A 17,796-nucleotide genomic window follows, 5' to 3' on the forward strand; every position below is an offset into this window, starting at 1 on the left:
CAACAACCAGACAAGGATGGCAGGTGCCATGGGGGATGTGGAGGGTGCCCTCGCATCACCTCTGGGCTCCTGGTCACAGAGGCACACCCACACCCTGCCCAGGAAGGACAGATGCTGCTCTCACACACAGACCGGGTGCAGATGTGGGCTGAGGGAGAGGAGAGGAGAGAGGAGAGGAGAGAGGAGAGGAGAGAGGAGAGGAGAGAGGGCTGCTCTGGGCAGGCACCTGCTTTCTCAGAGTTACGGATCCCCAGGAGGAAGATGTTGAGGAACCACTCGAGGGAATACTGGTACATGGGGTCCACGTTGGACAGGTCTGAGACACAGAAGTAGAGGATCTGCGAGCGGACAGCCACAGGCACATACTGCATGCGGGTGATGTTGATGTCCTTCTCTGTCTGCTCTGCCACTGCCACCTTGGCCTGGAGGACAGAAGCGATGTCATGGTTAGTGGAGTGCTGGCAGGGGATGCACAGCTGCAGGGGGGACAGCACCTTTCACTTCTGACCTGGATCTCTCCCGCCTTCAGCTTGGATGCCTCCAACACTTTGATGAGCTCCAAGTCATCTACAGGGTTTCCCTCAGAAGTGCTGAGCCGATAGAGGATCTGGTCTTCTATCACCTTTAGCTCCTGACGCATCTGGGCGTTGCTGACAATTAGCTGGTTTCTGTCTTCTTCTAAGTCAGGCCGCTCTGCAGCCACCACTTCTCCCAACAGCTGGTCCTCCAAGCCACTGCAACAAAAGCCATGGAAATGAGGGTGGCAGGTGAGGGGACAACATGCCCGAGGGTCTGAGGACCGCAGAATGAGGCTGAGCAGCATGGGCAACTAACGGGGTAAAAGCAGGTACCTGGGTGAGAGGGTGAAGTTGATGAGGGTGAGCTTTGTGGAGACCTCAGGGCTGTAGTGAGGGTTGGGAAGCTTTGTGGTGATGTACATCTTGAAATCATCATGGTAGGGGATCACTGTATCCCCCAGCTTCAGCACAGTGCTGCCTTGCTGTTTGAAGGTCTGTACCAGAGAAGGACAAATACAGGAAAGCTGGGATGGCTCCCTCTTGTGAGGGAAGGCATCCTGCTCTGCCCTGGACTCTACAGTCAGGAGAGTCAGAAGGCTCTCAGGACAGAGGAGCTCCAAGCTTCCCTGTGGAACTAAAGGCCTAAACATGAAGACAGCAGCTGTTTCATGGCCCTGCCTCCCAGCAGAGGTGCTTGTTGGCAGAGCACCAGTGTGAGCAGGAGGCTGTCAGGGTGTTGGAGCCCTGGCCAAGGCATGGGACTCACCCATCCATGTGAGTTCTGTCTGCCCACGGAGACCTACAAATGCACCCCACCCCATGGCACCCTGGCCAGCTGGGCCCTTACAGCTCAGCCAGGCACCCCCTGCCCCCCTTGCCAAGGGGAGACACCAGACCTCTTTCAGCAGGACAGGCTCAAGGACTGGATCCAGCTCCTCGCCGACGTTCTCCAGCAGGAAGGGCTTCCCAAAGCTAATGGTGTTCTCCAGAGTGGAGAGGAAGTCCCGGTCACTCAGCTTGGCCACCTCCAGGCTGTTTTCCCTCTCCTGAAAGGCAGCAGGGCGGGGCAGGGTTTCTGTGGTGTCCTGCCACCTTCACATCCAGCTCTGGTGCACAGTACACCTCTCACTGGCCTGATTTAACTCTCTGGGCAGCAGAAATAATAGGTTTTCTTGCTCAGCTAGACTTTGGCCATTTTGGGAAGTTTATCCCACATCAGCAGGAACTAGAGACAGCTGAATGAGGTAGCAGAAAAGGGGGAAATAGGGACCAGCTCCTTCACAGAGCCATACCCCTCTGGAGCCTCACACTGCTAATTCAGGTCAGAGCCTACAAAGTAAGAGCAGGTGGGTGGGAAAAGCTCTCAGGGAGCAAAACAGGAGCAGCTGCCTCAGCTTCCTGCCTGATCCTTTAAAAGGGCAGAAGAGGTGCTGGTCAGTGTCTTCAGCACTTTGGCAGTAGGGAATGTACTCAGCAGCCAGGTATGCCTCCCTCATCCCTCTGTGCTAGAAAACTGAAAACCATTCTGGGAGATGCTGGTGTTGTTTTGTGAGGTGAAGGTTCCCAGAATGTTAGTGGACACCCCTCAGAGTGGGAATGGGATTTGCTTGCTGCCTTGTTTGCTTATATGAGGGCTCTTCCTGCCCTGTGCTGCCTTCCCTGAGAAGGGAAATCCACCTGGGATGAATGTGGGTGTGGAGACTGTCTGGTGCTGGTTGGGCTGGGCTGGCACAGCATGGGGTTTTGCAGCTCTAGAGCCCAAAGCCTGAGGTTGCTCTGCACAGCTCATGACAGAAAGCTGTTTCCCCTGTCCTGGCAGATCTGGCTTTCCTCCCCACAGCTCTTACCAGATTCTTGATCCACTTGTTTGCTTGTCCTTGTGGGTCTATGTAGTGATTCCAGCGCAGGGAGAACCGGGTTATTACCCCATTCTCCACGGACAGGGCATCGTTGGGTAAACCAGCAATCTAACAGAATAGAAAAAGTTGTTGGCACACCTGGTAGTGCACACAGGTGACCAGAGAGAAGCCCTTGCTGTCCTGGCCCCGAGTGCTTCCAGTGGGTGGACAGGGCATGGTGGTGAAGGTACCTCTGCTATCAGCCAAGCCCTGGGGTGGGGCTGTGCTGTGGGGTCAGGCTTGGGCAGGCTATGGCCAAGGACAAGCCTTACAGGGCAAGGCTGATCCCCTTTTTGCTGCTGCCCAGGCCTAGCAGCAATTCCAGTTCCGCAGTGTGGCCATTATCCAGCTGCTTGGTGTGGGGGCCTGTCCTTTGGTCCAGGGGATCCTGGTGAGTGCTGAGCTGACAGTTTTGGACTTTACCTGAGGCCCCTTCTTCCTCAAGTATTGTTTGGTTTGGGTTTTTTTGAAACTTGCCTGCCAGGAGCGGATTTCCACAGGGTCTCCAAGGGTGCTGATGAGGCTTGCATCCTCACTGTGGGGAATGTCATTGTTGGCCAGCTCCTCCATCCACTCCTTGGACAGTGCTGCACGGTAGTCTCCCTGCCATGAGAAACACCATCTCAGACCTTCTTTAAGTTGTACCCAGTCTATTGTGAGTATCTAAACCCTCCTGTTCCCATTCAAATGGGCCCTGTGCAGCCTCTTGCACAAGTGGACAGAGATCCGGGAGGGATCTCGCAGCCCTGTGTCCTATTCCTTTCTCCCTGGCCAGGACAGCAGAGCTGTAAACTGCATGCTGACCACTGCACACTTACTGTGAAAGGGCCCAGGTAGGCTACAAAGCCAGCTGCAAACAGCACATCCCCAGAGCTGTTGGTGATTTTGTCATCCAGGCTCTCCACAGTGTCCTGCCAGCGCACCTTCTCGTCAGCCAAGCTGTTGATGAGCTGTGGGAGAAGTTGCACGTGTGAGAGTTTCTCTGAGGTCTAACCTTGTGTCCTGGACCTGCTGCTTTCTGGGTAATGCTGCAGGTGACTTTGGTGACCAGAGGTTGGGGTGGCCCCTGACACATTCTGAATTCTGTTTGGCTTCAAGCACTCAGTCCTGGGATTACTGGGCTGCTTTCAGATGTCCTGGAGACCTATTGTTAGCTGAGGAAGCTGTGCATGGGAGGACAGCAGCTTTTTACATCAGTGCCTGGCTAGCTTAGCTTTCCAGTCCTGTTAAGCTGCTGGGATCAGGCCAGGCAGCTTCAGCCTAGGATTGTCATGAGCTGCAGGCACATGGATGTTTTCACCACTGTGCTGCTTGATCTGGAATTGAGTTGCCTCACACAAGCAGGCAGAAGCTAGCACTGTCCCTTACCACATCAGCACGGGCCAATCTCTCCAGACACTGCTCACACTTCCTCTCCAACTCCTCCTTATTGGCTTTGCAGGTCTCGTATTTGGCTTGCAGGGCAGCAATGCCATCTTCAACCTCCTTCAGGCGTTGCTTGGCTTCGTCAAGGACCAGCTGGGTGGCACGCAGGTCCTCCTCTGCCTCCCGCAAGGCTTGCTGGGGACATTCACAAGGAAACAGTGGGAATGTGGTCAGGCTCTTCCCCCAAAAGCCAGAGATCTTGAAGCAAGAGTTGGTTTTCCTTAAAAGCTCTTGCTGATAAGTGCTAGCTACTGATATCTCAATATCTCAGTCAATCCAATCCCTGGATGACGAAGGTATTGCATCCTGACCTGCAGAATGCAGTGATTCCCAGCAGCTCCTGCAGAAGGGAGCTGCCAGTGCTGTGTTCCTGAACACCAAAGGCAACTGAGTCACAGTTTCTTACCCGCTTGGGCTCCACGACCTTGGCCACAAAGTGGTACTTGTGCATGGCACGCACCCACTGGCAGATGGAGGTGCAGGCTTTGGAGACCTTGGCAATGGCAGCTGGCTGGAACTCCTCATTGTCAATGTAGGGCTGGATGGCCTTGATCACACTGTCTGGAATGTTGTCCTGCAAGGAACGGTGGGAGAGAAGGAGACTCTTCTCAGTCAGATCTCTAGCATGCTCATCACTGATCTCCTAACAGTTTCCCCCAGAGGCAGCAGGACCCAGGACCTGATAGGATGGTCAAGGCATCATACTGGAGCAAGAGGAATCAAATGACTGCATGTTGAGGTCTGAGAGACACAACTGTGGGACTGGGTAAATCCTTTCCCATACCACTTCTATCTAGCTCCTTCCCACAAAAGAGCAGGGGGACAGAATGTGAAGACTTGTGTGTCTGGGTCCCATTGCCCAGGGCAATGCAGTGTACCCAACTGACATGACGCCTTCCAGGCCAAATACACCCTTGTCCTTGGTCATGCTGAAGGGTGTTGCCCACAAGGAGCTCAGTTTGTTACTGCTGTGAGAAGAGGTGTGTGAGGCAATACCTGATCCCAGCCACAGCTTCCTTCTGCCACTGCTTACCTTATCATAATCATACAGGCTGTTCAGGAACTGCACTGGGTCCTGGAGAAGGGCCCTGCCTGGCTCCCAGTAATCATCCACCTTGGTGCCTATCTTTTCTCCTGCCACCTTTTTGGGCTTTTTTCCATGCATAATGCAGACAGCTTCAATCACAATCTTCACACCAGGGGGAGGCCGCTGCAGGGCTCGTACCTGTAAAACCCAAATGGGAAACAGGGGGTTAACCTGATTCTCTGGGAGATGGGGTGCTCATCCCTCTCTCAGCTGGGCCAGAGGACACTGGGACCAGAGGCAGGACACTTCAAGGATGCAATACACAGGCAGGAAGGAGAGAGGCATTTGAAGGGAAAGTTGGTTATCAGAAAGGGCATGGAGCAAACCAAACATAGGCTGAAAAAGCCTGCTCTGCTACTGTAATAGGTGTGTCCCTATGGGCTGAATATGTCTTGGCAGAGGAGATAAATCTGTATGGCCCTAGGGAGAAGGCTGTATGGAAATGGGACACAGGCTTTCTCCCTTGTTCTGTGGGCTCTCATTTGTCTTGTACCCCACCACAGCAATGATTTGATCTTCAGCACTTGTGGAGAGACTGCTTGAGTCTCCCCTCAAGCAGGCGCCTAGCAGTGCTGCTGCAGCACCCTTGGGATGACTGTGGGTGTCAGGACCTCTGAGGATGACTCCTGCTTTTTCCCTTCTAGTGCTGACCATCCTTGCCATGTTCAGCTGGAGGTATTCCCAGGCCTTCCCACTGGACACTGTCAACAGAGCAGCAGACTTTATGGCAAAGCTGAGGCTGATCTACCCCCACGCAGACACCCTCTGTGAGAAGGACTTTGAGTGGCTCTTTGACTGCCCTGAGACAAAGCAGTTCCTCGAGTGGTTCTGCAGCACGGTGGGTGAGGAGAACGTGCTGAGCCCAGCTGAGGTGGAGGCCTATGAGGCCCTGCTGGCTGCAGGCAAACCCATCCTGGAAGGTGATGCCTTGGAGGAGGCCCTGCAGATGTGCTGCCAGGTCCTGCAGCTCCCGAGCTCCATAGTGGATGAGGGGTCCTCTCAAGAGGCCCTGCAGCAGGAGCTTCAGGAGCTGAAGCACCACCGGGACCGCCAGCTCTGGAGGTACAGGAAGCTGCTGGCTTGGACAAATAAGCTGCAGCACGAGAAGAAGTATTTGGAGGAGGAAGAGAAAGTGGTGAAGCAGGAGTTGAGGGTGGCTCATATGGACTTGAAAGCAAAGATCTTCAAAACCAGAGCTGTCCTGAGCCAGGTCAGTGAGGCTGCAAAGCAGCTGTCAGAGTGTCCTGAGAACATGGAGATGGGCCAGCTGCCAACACTGCTGTGCCAGATGGATCTTGCTCCTTACCTGGAGCAAGAACAACAGGCCACTGATGCATTTGAGAGCTTCATACAGCAGGTCCTACCAGAGACTGTTCAGGCTCCAGATGTTTGGGAAGCCAGTGCACAGGGAGAGAGGAGCCTGAAGGAAGGTCTGGAGGCTGAGACACAAATGGACTCATACTGTGAAATACCAGAAGAACGAAGAGGAGCTCCTCATCAAGAATGCACAAAAACTCTGTGTGGGGGGGCACCAGCAAGCTGGGGAAAATTGGTCCAAGGCTCAAAGTCAGAGCTCCTAGTAGAGGGAGGGAATCAGAGAGACAAGTTGAGCATGGAGAGTGAGGAGAGAGATGGCAGTCAAGAAGTCACAGAGAGAAGGGACACCAAGAAAACATCAACCCCAAAAAATCTTGGGACTGATGAAGATGAGCTGCTGGAGGACCAAGACAGCTTCTGGAAGGAGCTGAGCCAAATAGAGACAGCTCATATCTGTGCCAGGAGGGAGGTTATAGTCACAGCAGCAAAAGTGGAAGGTGCCCGTGCTGCGCTGGAGTGGGCCCAGAGGACTCTGGAAGCTCTTGAGGATAACCAGGTAGGCCAGTGCCCCCACTCCTCCACATGCTCTGCAGCAGGGTCTGCCTGTGCCTCCTGCTGACGAGCTGGGAGGGGTGGCAGGGGCAGGCAGCGCAGTGTCACCGGGCTGTGTGTTTGTGTCCCCTGCCCAGCAGGCCGTGGAGGCCGAGCTGCAGAGCCAGGCTGCCGTGCTGCCCGGGCAGCTCCGCGCCCTGCGCTCCGACATCGCGCACGCCCTGGCACAGCGGCTGCCGGCCCTGCTGCGGGCAGAGGCACGCCGCCTGCGCCTGCCCATCCTGCACAGACACCTCAGCCTGCAAGTGGCCCGGCTCCAGGACACTGCCAGGAGGCAGGAGGAGGCGGCTGCGTGGCTGTTGAGCCAGCAGAGCCGTCTGGAGCTGCTGGAGCTCCAGCTGAAACGGGAGAGAAAGGAGCTGGAGCACAAGGCTGCTTGGCTGGAGAAGATCGAATCCGTCATGAAGGAATCCCAGACCAGGCTGCCCAAGCAGCAGATCGACTTCAGAGGCGCCAGGCCCTCCCAGAAGGGTCATCCACACAAATGGATAGACCCCAAAGACCTCACTGCTGTACGGTAAGGGCCTGGGGGGTCTGAGCTTGAAGAACAAACTGGGTGTAGGGACAGTGGTGTGGGAATGGCCGAGACAGGGAGCAGACCCAAGCTACCAGATAGACTAGCAGTGCTGTTCTGCCAGTGCAGAGCCACTGTGACTCCATGGTGGTGTGAAATGCCCCAGACCTGCTTCTTTCTGGCTGGCTTGGATTGATGAAGCAAAGTGTGGGCTTGGAGAATGGAATGAGTACAGAGAACAGAAGTGTTTTCTAGAATGTTAAGGTAGAGAGTGTAGAGGCAAGTCCTCAGCCATGGAGAAGGAGAGCTGGGCCACAAGAAACCACAAGCTGCTTAGAGCAAAACCTTTCTCTGACTAGGTGTCCTGCATTGACTGGGTCTTCTCAGTCTTCCCTACACAGTTTTGGAGCAGCTGGTGCTATTGTCTGCCAAAAAGAAATCACACACTGGCTCTTGAGCCAGCCTGCTCCTTTAGGGAGCTCTTCCCAGAGCTCTGTGACATGGGATGCTCACCAGGAGTGGCTGTCTTCTCATTGCTGACACACATCAGCTTGCATCCCAGTCTTAGAGTGCACAACCACCACAGAGCCCTGTTCTTGCTCAGTACTGGTGCTGCACTCACAGCTCTGGCTGGCTGTCCCCTTCACAGGCTCTGGGACATGCTGATGGGGAAGGATCAGAAGAAGCAGCAGCCCTTCCGCAGCTATGCAGCCTTGGCAGCCAAGTGCTCCCAGCTGGTTCAGGACAAGAGGGCACTGGAAGCCCAGCTGGAAGCTCCTCTGCCCCAGGTGTCTGCCCTGGAGTCCTCCATGGAAGTGCTCTATCACCAGCTGTACAGCAGCTCCAACCAGCTGCAGCTCTCCTCGCCGGTAAGGAGCACTGCCCCTGCCCTGGGCCTTGCAGGGTGGCAGGGCCAGCACTGGGGACCCCCTGCCATCCTCCCTGGGTGCAGGGGGGCACCTCGCTGCCTCTCAGCCACAGAAGGGAGGGAGCTGGGCCTGATCCTTGCCTTGTCCCAAAAAGCCTCCAGCGAGGCAGGGTCTGGCTATGGGACAAAGGTGATTCTCACTGTGATTGGCCTTAGGTGTCCCACTGTGATTGCCTTAGGTGTCTCTGCCCCTTACACTGGGAGGGTTTGGAGGCCAGAGTTGGGTGGGTAGTTTGTTTTTGGGGGGCTGAGCTGTTCCACAGGTATTAGGAAAATCCCCTTATTTCTCCATGTTCACAAGAGTTTGGGCTCTGTCGTTTAGGAGATCTCAGAGCTGATGCAGCAGTTGATCATTGTGGAGGATGACCTCTACCAAAAGCTGGCAGACCTCCTGAGTGACTTGGAGGTGAAGCGCAGGTCTCTGGAGGACCCCATCCTGCAGGCAGAGCGCAGCCTTTATGTGCATTTTTACTGTAATGAGGACAGGCTGAGGCAGGAGGTGGAGGAGCTGGAGAAGCAGGCATCAGCCTCCTCCAAGGGACCCCCGAGGGAGCTGCCCTATGGAAAGGAGTAGGTCAAAGGGATCCTTGCTCCCTGCCACAGTAGTGGTGTCCTCTTTTGTTTGGGCTGGGTCCCTAATTCTGGTCTGGGAGAGAACTCTAGTGGTCTCTGCTCTGGTGTCATGACCTGGCAGCTGGATTTAAAAGAAGCTAGGAGCTTAATCCTTAAATACAGAGTTTCTGGGGGCTGGTTTAGATGACGTGTAAGAAATTGATGCATCTTGTGGCATTGGAAGATTTGGATAGACAAGACACTTCTTGTGCCAGCTCTACAAAAGGATGGCTGCTGGGGGCAAGTGGACCAACACTGTCTGTGTCTTTCCCCACTTTCTGGTAAGGGGGTTTTGTGTGGTTTTGGGAGAATAAAAAGGCCTGTTACTCACAACTGCAGAGCAATAAGCCTGTGCCTGTGTGGTGAAATCTGTACTCATTGAGTGTGCTGTCTTGGCTGTGATGCTTGCAGGTTCACAATCACCCTTCTTTCTCTCACTAGTCTATTTCAAGCCAGTATTCCTTGAATTCAGCCTGCTGCCTCTCCTCTGCCTGTGGTGGATCCCTTTTCAAAGAGCCTGCAGGTTCAGGGTGCTGCCAGCTCTGTCCCTTTGTTGCAGTCAGCACTTGGGGTTGCTTGGTGGTACCTACCCCTGTGGACAGGCATGTGGGGTGAGCCCTCCTCCACAGCCTCTCCAGGACATGCTAGAAAAATACCCTGGGGCCACTCACTGCCTTTCTGAAGGAGGGAGGGTGAGGAGCTGCATGGGCAGCTGCCCAGGGGGATGGATGGATGGATGGATGGAGGAAAAGGCTGGGGATGTTGCAAGCCTATTGAAAGGGAATTGCTGCAAAGGGAGATGGCTGTCCTTGACCAGACCCAGCTCTTCCACCCTCTCCCTTGACACAGTTACCTCTGTAACATCATTTCTGTTGAGGTTCTTCAGGCTGGCAAGAGCAGCATCCAGGGCTGGGAGGGCTTCAGCCAAGTCTTTCTGAGCATCATCTGCAATGGCCTGGGCTGTCTGAGCTTTCTCATTGGCCTTTGCCTCCTCAGCCTGCACAGCACTTCTTGTCTTTTCAGCCACAGCTGTGTCTACCTGCAACAGAAACAGCCTCAGGAGCCTGCTGGAGGCAGAGCTTGGCTTGGCACTGCCAGGAAAGGATCACAGCTGTCCTGGCAGCTTGTGTGTCTTCTTCCAGCAGACCTCAGGGACCTAACTGCTGCAGGGGATGCCCTTCCTGCACCATACTGGGAGAAGCTTTTTGTCAGCCTGTATAAACCATCCACAAGCTCCAGCTCTGACTGTGCCTGAAATGATGTTAGTTTTGCAGGAATTAGCTGCTCTGCCCATTTTCCTATTGGCACAAGGAGAGGATGCAAAGGGTTGCAAAATTTGTAGGGAGATGGAGGAATAGGAAGATCTGCTTAGGGGTTTGTTTCTAAAACTGCCACTTCTGTATACCCCAAGGGTTAAAACACCACCAGGAAGCACAATGTGGAATATAGCCAAATCCTTATCTGCTGTGTGGGAATTGAGGTGGTTGCAGAGTCTTTCCACTCTGCATTCAGAGCTGTATTATGTTAGTGTCCCTGTTCACAGCAGGAGACAGGCAGGGAGGAACACAAGGAGAGAAGGCAGTGACAGCCAACACAGAACAGTTCCCTCTTCTGAAGTGACATGAGTGGCTGTGTGATGGTCCTTGAGGTCTGGGGTCAGGCTGCAGCTGGGGCAGCTCCCTGGGGATGGGATGTGGAGGAATGAGCCTGGCTTAGAGCTGCTCAGGCCACCTCAGGATTGTGTTAGTGGTGCTAGACTGTGCTTGCAAGGGCCTGGGCTGACTGACCCTGGGTGGTGCTTTCAGACAGGAGCATGGGAGCCATTGCTTCTGCAGCAACTGGTGCTCACCAGCAGCAGAGCAGGACCCCAGCAGGAGGCAGTTTGTGCTGTACCTGCAGCTCTGCACAAAAATCTGCCATGCCATTACTTCAAGCAGGATTTTGCACAATCCCTGCCAGGCCCCTCCACCTGTGTCCAGGTGTCCAGTCAGTTAGTCAGTGCAGGGCTGCCTGCAGCAGTACCTTTATCTGTTCGATGGTTGCCTCTGTGTCCTTGGCTGCCTGTGCCAGGAGAGGGCGGGAGGACTCCAGCTCCTCCTGCATCTTCGCTACATCCTCTGCTGTTCGCAGGAGCTGTGGGAGCAAAGCAGAGCTCAGAGCAGGGGCAGCAGCCATGGAAAGCCCTAGGAAAGGGCTGTGCTGCTCTGGAGGGTGCTCCCTGCCAGGCGTTGGGCTGTGCAAAGCACAGGTCTTGCCCTGGCTCCTGCTTAAGCAACAATCTGACACTGTGGTGTGCTTACAACCAGCAGTCCCTAATGCTGCCTGCACGTGTCAGGCATTACTTCGTAAAGCTGGTGGCAATGAGGCAGCAGAACAATGTTTCTGTTAGAGGGCTTTCAATTACAAGGTTAATAAGGAACATCCTGAGAGCTGAGCTACACAGAGGCCTGTGGTCCCCAAAGACTGGGGATCATTACTCTTTAGAGCTGTTACAGACTCAGACCTTCAGAAAGCCTGGCCCTGGCAGAAGGCATAGCTCTCCCTTGCTTTAGCCTGAGCTTTTTCCTGTTACACAGGACATGTGTAGGACATCTCACTGCATCTCTGCAGCTGTAAATACACTGCTCAGAGGGTGGCCGCACTGCATAAGGGGTGGGCCCAAAACCTTCCTGGGTATGAAGGACAAACCTTGTCTAGGCCACTTTGCATCCTGTTCTTGGCTGTCTTCAGTTCCTGTTGCTTCTTTCCAATAAGGGAACTGAAGATGCTGAGGAACTCCAGGTAGCTTTTGGGAGTGATATAATTGTGTCTGCCCAATTCTGCTAGGAACAACTGGCACTTCTTTGCCACACTCTGATGGATTGCTACACATACTTGAATCTACAAGGAGAAAGGAAACAAACAGTCAGTACTGAAGATGTGATGGGCAAATCTATGTTATGCCTAGAGAGAGCAAAAGGGACTTATGAAGGACCAAACCATGCAGTCACAGCAGAGCTCACGTGTGTTTGTGGGCTTTAGTGCCACAGAGGGCAGACAAGTGGCCAAGCCTGTTTCAAGGCATACAAAAGCTATGCAGCTCTGCATTTGAATGATCCTGCCATGGGACATTTCTGCTCCAGGGTAGGACAATTCTGAAGGTAAGCCGTGGATCTGTTGCCTTGGTGTATGCAGAGACACAGCACACTGAGCACATGGGAGCAGAGTATTCTCATGTGTGGCACGTACCATCCCGCTGGTATCCTCATTGGCGCTGCCAAGGAGTGGGAGCTCGTTCAGGAAGGAGGAGGCCACGCTCTGCAGGGCTTCAGCAGGCCACTCATTGAACCAGTCAATGGTGCAGCAGTTCACCAGAGAGGGGAACTGCCTCAAGCGTGCACGGAACACTTCTCCGATGGGGCTGAGGGCAAGGCGTGCAGAGAAGATGTGTTACAGCTGGCTCTACAGACAGGACAAAATACCTTTGCTTCTGCAGAACCACCCTGATACTTTGTGGAGCAAGAGGGACAGGAATACACCCAGGGAGGGAGGAAAAAGGGGAATGACAGTTCAGGCAGTGAGCTGTGTGCCCAAAGGTGCATGTCTGGGCTCATTCCTTGGCTCAGGATATTCTGGAAGTATTAAGATAGTAGTAGGGTGATGTTTTATGGGTGCCTCTCTAGGGACAAACTTAAGGAATAAAAAAATTAATGTGTTCTGAAGTTTATTTCAAGCAGGTGCGTGCAAAGATCACATCACCAAACCATAACCATGGCCCTGATTTTTCTACTTGTTCTTGCACTGAGAATGCCCTGTACCTTCTGTTATCCCTCCTGCAGGGGAGCAAGCTGGTTATGGACTATGCATTGGATTAATGAGTAAACGTGGTGCAACTGAGCCCCAAATTCAAGCAAGATATGTCTGTAACAAATGGCTCAGTGGTGCAGAGAGGAGGAGGTACTTTGTGTTTCATCTGAATCACACATAATCATACTCTTGAAAAATTCAAACTTAGTCTTGAGACCAGCAAAGAGTAAAAAAAAAAAAAGAAAATTCTAGTCCTAGGAGAAGGTGTTATGCAAACCGTACTCCTATCTCCTATTCTTCCTCCTTCTCCAAAGGCTGGGGCTTGGAAATAAAGATCCCATTACACAGTGATGAAAGGCAAAGGATAAGGAGGGAGTAATTAGCATTCAAAGCATGGAGGTGTAGGCTGAAGTGTACCTCATGCACAGGACCATGTGGATATTGCTGCGGACCCGTGCTACGTATGCAGCCATCAAATTGGCCTTGGTGGGCTGCTGGCCCAGATCTCGAACAATGGGCTTCATAGCTGTCATGATCTGGTCTTGTTCCTCAGGACTGTAAATGTTGGGAATGTCACCAGAGTTGAGCAAGTTGTTGATATCTTCCAGGAAGGATTCATTTTTAATCTAAGTAGATGGTAAAGAAAGAAAAAAAAAAGAAAAGGCAGTTTCTTAAGTCAGAAGACACTCATGTCTCACATGCCATGGAGATAATTTCTGCATAAATACAGCCCTCAGCCTCAGTTAAAAGAAACAATTTTTGTGATGATTTGGCTCCAGAAAGGCACACCCTGATTCTTGTCCAGCACTTCCAATTAAAAAGCCGTATTTCAGCCATTTCAGGGGTGGGAGGCTGTGTTTGAGAACAACCATCCTTCTGCCCATTCCCTGTCTCCTTACAGCCAAATTGAGCTCAGGCTTTTTTTCCCTGCCTCTGCAGCCAGACCCCAGACACCTTGGTTGCTCCAGGTCTTCGTTCCTCCAGCACAGAACACTTCATTATTAGAATAAAGCTTATCAATGTGGGAGACAGAGTAATTGTAGGGATGTGTCACAGGCTGTGGGACGATCTCCCTCCAGTGCTACATTCACCTCTCCACCTTTGCTACATCAGAAATACACAACATCCATCTCCTTGACTAAATGCATCCTCCTGGGCCCCTTTGCTCCCACATATGCTTCTCACTGCAGGGAAAAGGCTGCAAGAACAAGTAGCATTTGACTGATGCTCATCTCACTGCTTAGGGCTCTGCCACAAGGGAATGGTTCCTATGATAATGAAGGCAGTAAAAAAGCCTATGGGGAACATAACTGTGACTCCAGAAGTGGAAATTGGCCTACTCATTAGCAAGTTACAGTTTACAGCCAGCATTATCCTGTGGAACCATCAGGCGTAAGGTCCTAAATCTACTCCCTTTTTGAAAAGGGAAAGAATAATTTTACTTAGGACTTCTAATACCAGCGGCCAGTAGTGCTTAGTTTCAGGCAGCTGAAATCTATGTGCCTACCAAACCTTTGGATGGAGCTGAAAGAAGCTTCCTTGAGCAAGAGAAGACTCCACCCACTCACACACAGCTCTACAGACCCTCTAGCAATAAATGCACCACCTCTAGTTTCCCTGGGGCTATTTTATAAGATGATGAATATGGGCTGCTGAAGAAATACAAGTTGTGTCTGGTTTTGTCAAGTTCCTTAATACCCTGTAGGGGAATTTATTGAGCTTAGAGATGTGTTTCTGACTCTTTTTGAGATGGAATCCACCATACAAATAGTCCTGTACCTGTGTGTCTACAAAGAGGAAGGTCTTGGGTAGACTTTGAAGGCCTGCCTTCATCATGATCTTCCTCACATCCTCTCGCCATTCAGCCATGCCGTAATTTTTGGACAGTTCAATCTGGAAACATTCATAATCTGCCCTAATGGAAAAAAAAGCCTGTGGAGTTACATCAAATTAAAACATTCTCTTCTGTCAATTCCCAGTATGTCTCGTGGACTCAGGGTGAAAGGACTCAAGCAGGTTGTTCTCCTACAGTGAGTCCTGAGCACACGCTTGTCCTTGTGCACCAAGGACAGCCACCAAACCAGGAGCATGTTTTACACAAGGCAGAGATACCTGAGCTAGCCAGAAACCCAGTGCAGATGTGCATGGTAACTGAGTCCTAGCTCTTGACTCATTTGAGGAGTCAGCAGCCAGAAAAACATGTAACTGGCAGTGGGAAGGGTGGAAAAAGAGATTCTCTGAAGGCAGCCCCAATGGAGCTGCTCCCCATTCCATGCATAGGTGGGAGTGCATTACTTACATGTGAGATGCCAGTCTGGTGAGAGACTGTCTCCCACTCCCCCCAACCCCCAGGAGAAGGGCATTCCCTGGAGCCTGCCGCAGGATCCGGCTGATGCGGCAGATGTGCTGAATGGCATCCATGAACAGCACCAGCTTCAGCTCTGGGTTGTGGCTCTGATTGTACTCCTCCAGGTAGTCCTCAATCACCACCTTCAGCTGTGGGCAGAAACACTCAGTTGTGGCTACCAGATAAAAGCGAGTGTCTGTGTGTGGGGGGGGTTCTGTGTGCTGGCACAACCAGGAGTAGGGGAGGGCAGAGCCTGGGGCTTAACAGAGTCTGGGAGCAGCTCTCCTCTGGGCTCCTAAGGAGCTGCCACTGGATGGGCTGAATTTAGTTAGTGGTGGTGGCAGCAGCTGCTCAATGGTGACCTTAAACTAACTCAGGCAAGTGACTACATTCTGCTGTTCCCAACTGTGCTGTTTGCCTCGAGAAACAGCAGGGTGTAGTTCAAAATAAAAGAGCTTATGGCTGCCTGATCCATACTGCTCCAGGGCCTCCCTCTGGGTTAGTTTCCTTGCTCTATAGCTGACCACTGCCTGCTGCTGAATCCTGTGGTTAGGATTCTGGCTGGAAAGCACAGGTGCTGGGGAAGAAAACAACAGTGGCTGTAGATGAGTAGAGGAACACACTCCTCTCCCAGTCCAGCCATCACAAGGAATAGCTGCAGGAGCAGTTTCTCTTGCCCTTCCCAGGGCTCCCCGCAACAGCACCCTCAGGCCAGAGAAGGAGATGAAGCATGAAGACATCTGGGATTGGATCCTATCCCCTCAGCAATCTCACTGTGAAGCTGGGAAAGTAACACCAGCTGGAATTCATACAGCGCTGAGATCCCTGCCTAGATGCCAAAGTCCCGTGAGCATCAGTGGGGACTGTGCAGCTGCCTCTATGTCTGGCTGTCCCAGCTGTGCTCACCCCGGTGGGGGACAGGCCTACCTACTTTGCAAAAGGGGTTGGAAAGCTCAGTTAATTACCAGCCCTTGTCACACAGCTATCACAAGAGGAGAGACAACAGAATAATCATCTGTTTCTGATAATGAGTGCAAAACGCACCACTCATTGCCTTTGCTTAATTACCACTATCCAAGTACTCCCAGTATCTTCTCCAACAGGGAGTCTGGCAGTAACATTAATTACTTGTAAAGGTCAATTGTGAAGTCTTTAATGGTGAAAGTAGTATTGTTTGGGGGTAATGTGCCATTTCTTTCCAGCAAATTTCACTTTTCAGTCCCAAGTGTGACTCATTTGGGAGATTTGGCATAGCAGGCTGCCTCCAGGATTGCAATGCAGAGACAGCTTGTTCCACCTCAACTGCCCATCACAACTAATACAGCCACTATTCATATATGTGGTAGGATGCCACAGGAGACCCCTGGGATGGTTTGTGTTCAGACACCTCTAATTAAAGCACCACTATTGTTACTATTACTGTTTTCCTTTGTTTGTAGAACACTGGGAAGATGTGAATGTAGTTCCCAACGTGATTCCAAGGGTCCTTACCTTATCCTGGCTCTCGATCACTTGGTACACTTTGACATTGGCACCTGGCTCCATGAAGTCTCCAAACAGAACTGGCTGGGTGGGAATGACCTCCTCAAAAGTGGTGCCAAACTCCACCATCTTCTCTGTCATTAGGTTGTCAAACCAGGTCCGGTCCTCGTCACTGACCAAGCGGTCACAGAAGACACGGCAGCTCTCGTGGTACCACAGTCTCAGCAGGTGCTCTTTGTTCTGGTAGGAAATCCCAGCAAAACAGCCCCCATGAGAGAAGCAGAGAAGTGTTATGAGCATTGCTGTCAGCAAAGCTGGTTCCTGCCCAGCATGTGGCCAGCTCTGCTCCCATTACAAGGCAACTGGAGCGGAGAAAGAACTGGGCGGAGGAAGTTGCTTCCCTTCTCCTCTCAAAAACAGCTCTTGTCAAAACAGCTGCTTTGCAGAGAGCTCATTACAGCATCAGTTTATCTCCCTCTATTTGTCTATATGTCGGGCTTTCTTTGAGAGATTTAAATTTTATGTTCTTATCTTTCACTAGTTTGATTTAATTTGTATGGTTTTCTTGTGTGTTTTTTGAAAGATCCTTTTATTTGGCCACAATAACCCCCTGCAACATTATAGGCTGGGGATGGTGTGACTGGACAGCCCCCAGGCAGAAAGAGACGTGGGGGTACTGGTCAACAACTGAGTGAACATGAGCCAGCAGTGTGCCCTGGTGGCCAAGAAGGCCGATGGCTCCTGGCCTGGAGCAGGAATGGTGTGGCCAGCAGGAGCAGGGAGGTCATTCTTTCCCTGTACTCAGCACTGAGGCCACACCTTGAGTGCTGTGTCCAGCTCTGGCCCCTCAGTTTGGGAAGGACCTTGAGATGCTCGAGTGCATCCAGAGGGGGCAACGAGGCTGGAGAGGGGCTGGGAACACAAACCCTGTGAGCAACCACTGAGGGAGCTGGGGGTGCTCAGCCTGGAGAAAAGGAGACTCAGGGGTGACCTTGTCACCATCTACAGCTCCCTGAAAGGTGGCTGTGGTCAGGTGGGGTTGGTCTCTTTCTCCAGGCAGCACTGATAGAACCAGGGGACACAGTCTTAAGCTGTGCCAAGGGAAATATAGGTTGGATATTAGGAAAAAGCTTTTTACAGAAAGAGTGATAAAGTACTGGAATGGTCTGCCTGGGGAGGTGGTGGAGTCCCCATCCCTGGATGTGTTTAAAAAAATACTGGATGTGGCACTGAGTGCCATGGTTTAGTTGAGGTGTTGGGGCAGGGGTTG

At 52.3% G+C, this 17,796-nt stretch overlaps 2 protein-coding genes across 4 annotated transcripts in view; one reads left to right on the forward strand and one right to left on the reverse strand.

Moving 5' to 3' along the window:
- DNAH1 (dynein axonemal heavy chain 1) overlaps positions 1-17,796 on the reverse strand; it is a 71,674-nt gene that overhangs the window by 6,586 nt on the left and 47,292 nt on the right. For all 3 annotated transcript variants that reach the window (XM_071439836.1, XM_071439834.1, XM_071439835.1), the window contains exons 48-65: positions 16,536-16,766; positions 14,997-15,193; positions 14,477-14,612; positions 13,115-13,323; positions 12,140-12,311; positions 11,600-11,791; positions 10,934-11,044; positions 9,765-9,950; positions 4,875-5,066; positions 4,248-4,415; positions 3,785-3,976; positions 3,235-3,366; positions 2,894-3,019; positions 2,366-2,485; positions 1,415-1,564; positions 852-1,012; positions 509-734; positions 227-422 (exon numbers count right to left, since the gene is read on the reverse strand). In XM_071439836.1, coding sequence (XP_071295937.1) covers positions 227-422; positions 509-734; positions 852-1,012; positions 1,415-1,564; positions 2,366-2,485; positions 2,894-3,019; positions 3,235-3,366; positions 3,785-3,976; positions 4,248-4,415; positions 4,875-5,066; positions 9,765-9,950; positions 10,934-11,044; positions 11,600-11,791; positions 12,140-12,311; positions 13,115-13,323; positions 14,477-14,612; positions 14,997-15,193; positions 16,536-16,766 — 3,097 coding nt within the window. The remainder of the gene's footprint in view (positions 1-226; positions 423-508; positions 735-851; positions 1,013-1,414; positions 1,565-2,365; positions 2,486-2,893; positions 3,020-3,234; positions 3,367-3,784; positions 3,977-4,247; positions 4,416-4,874; positions 5,067-9,764; positions 9,951-10,933; positions 11,045-11,599; positions 11,792-12,139; positions 12,312-13,114; positions 13,324-14,476; positions 14,613-14,996; positions 15,194-16,535; positions 16,767-17,796) is intronic.
- Positions 5,548-9,194, forward strand: LOC139595964 (HAUS augmin-like complex subunit 3). The gene is made up of 4 exons (XM_071439840.1): positions 5,548-6,801; positions 6,935-7,374; positions 8,021-8,240; positions 8,622-9,194. Exons 1-4 carry the CDS (start codon positions 5,548-5,550, stop codon positions 8,871-8,873), a joined length of 2,166 nt encoding a protein of 721 aa, XP_071295941.1. The 3' UTR covers positions 8,874-9,194.

This window comes from Agelaius tricolor, unplaced genomic scaffold (genome assembly GCF_023055355.1).
Source record: "Agelaius tricolor isolate 1412-34295 unplaced genomic scaffold, bAgeTri1.0.p SCAF_14, whole genome shotgun sequence".
In the NCBI taxonomy this organism is placed as follows: Eukaryota; Metazoa; Chordata; class Aves; order Passeriformes; family Icteridae; genus Agelaius; species Agelaius tricolor.

Excerpts from the sequence above, each read along its gene's own strand:
- LOC139595964 (XM_071439840.1), top strand. The coding sequence starts at position 5,548 with ATGACTCCTGCTTTTTCCCTTCTAGTGCTGACCATCCTTGCCATGTTC. Across the intron at positions 6,802-6,934 it reads AAGCTCTTGAGGATAACCAG|CAGGCCGTGGAGGCCGAGCT; the intron begins GTAGGCCAGTGC and ends TCCCCTGCCCAG. Across the intron at positions 7,375-8,020 it reads AAAGACCTCACTGCTGTACG|GCTCTGGGACATGCTGATGG; the intron begins GTAAGGGCCTGG and ends TCCCCTTCACAG.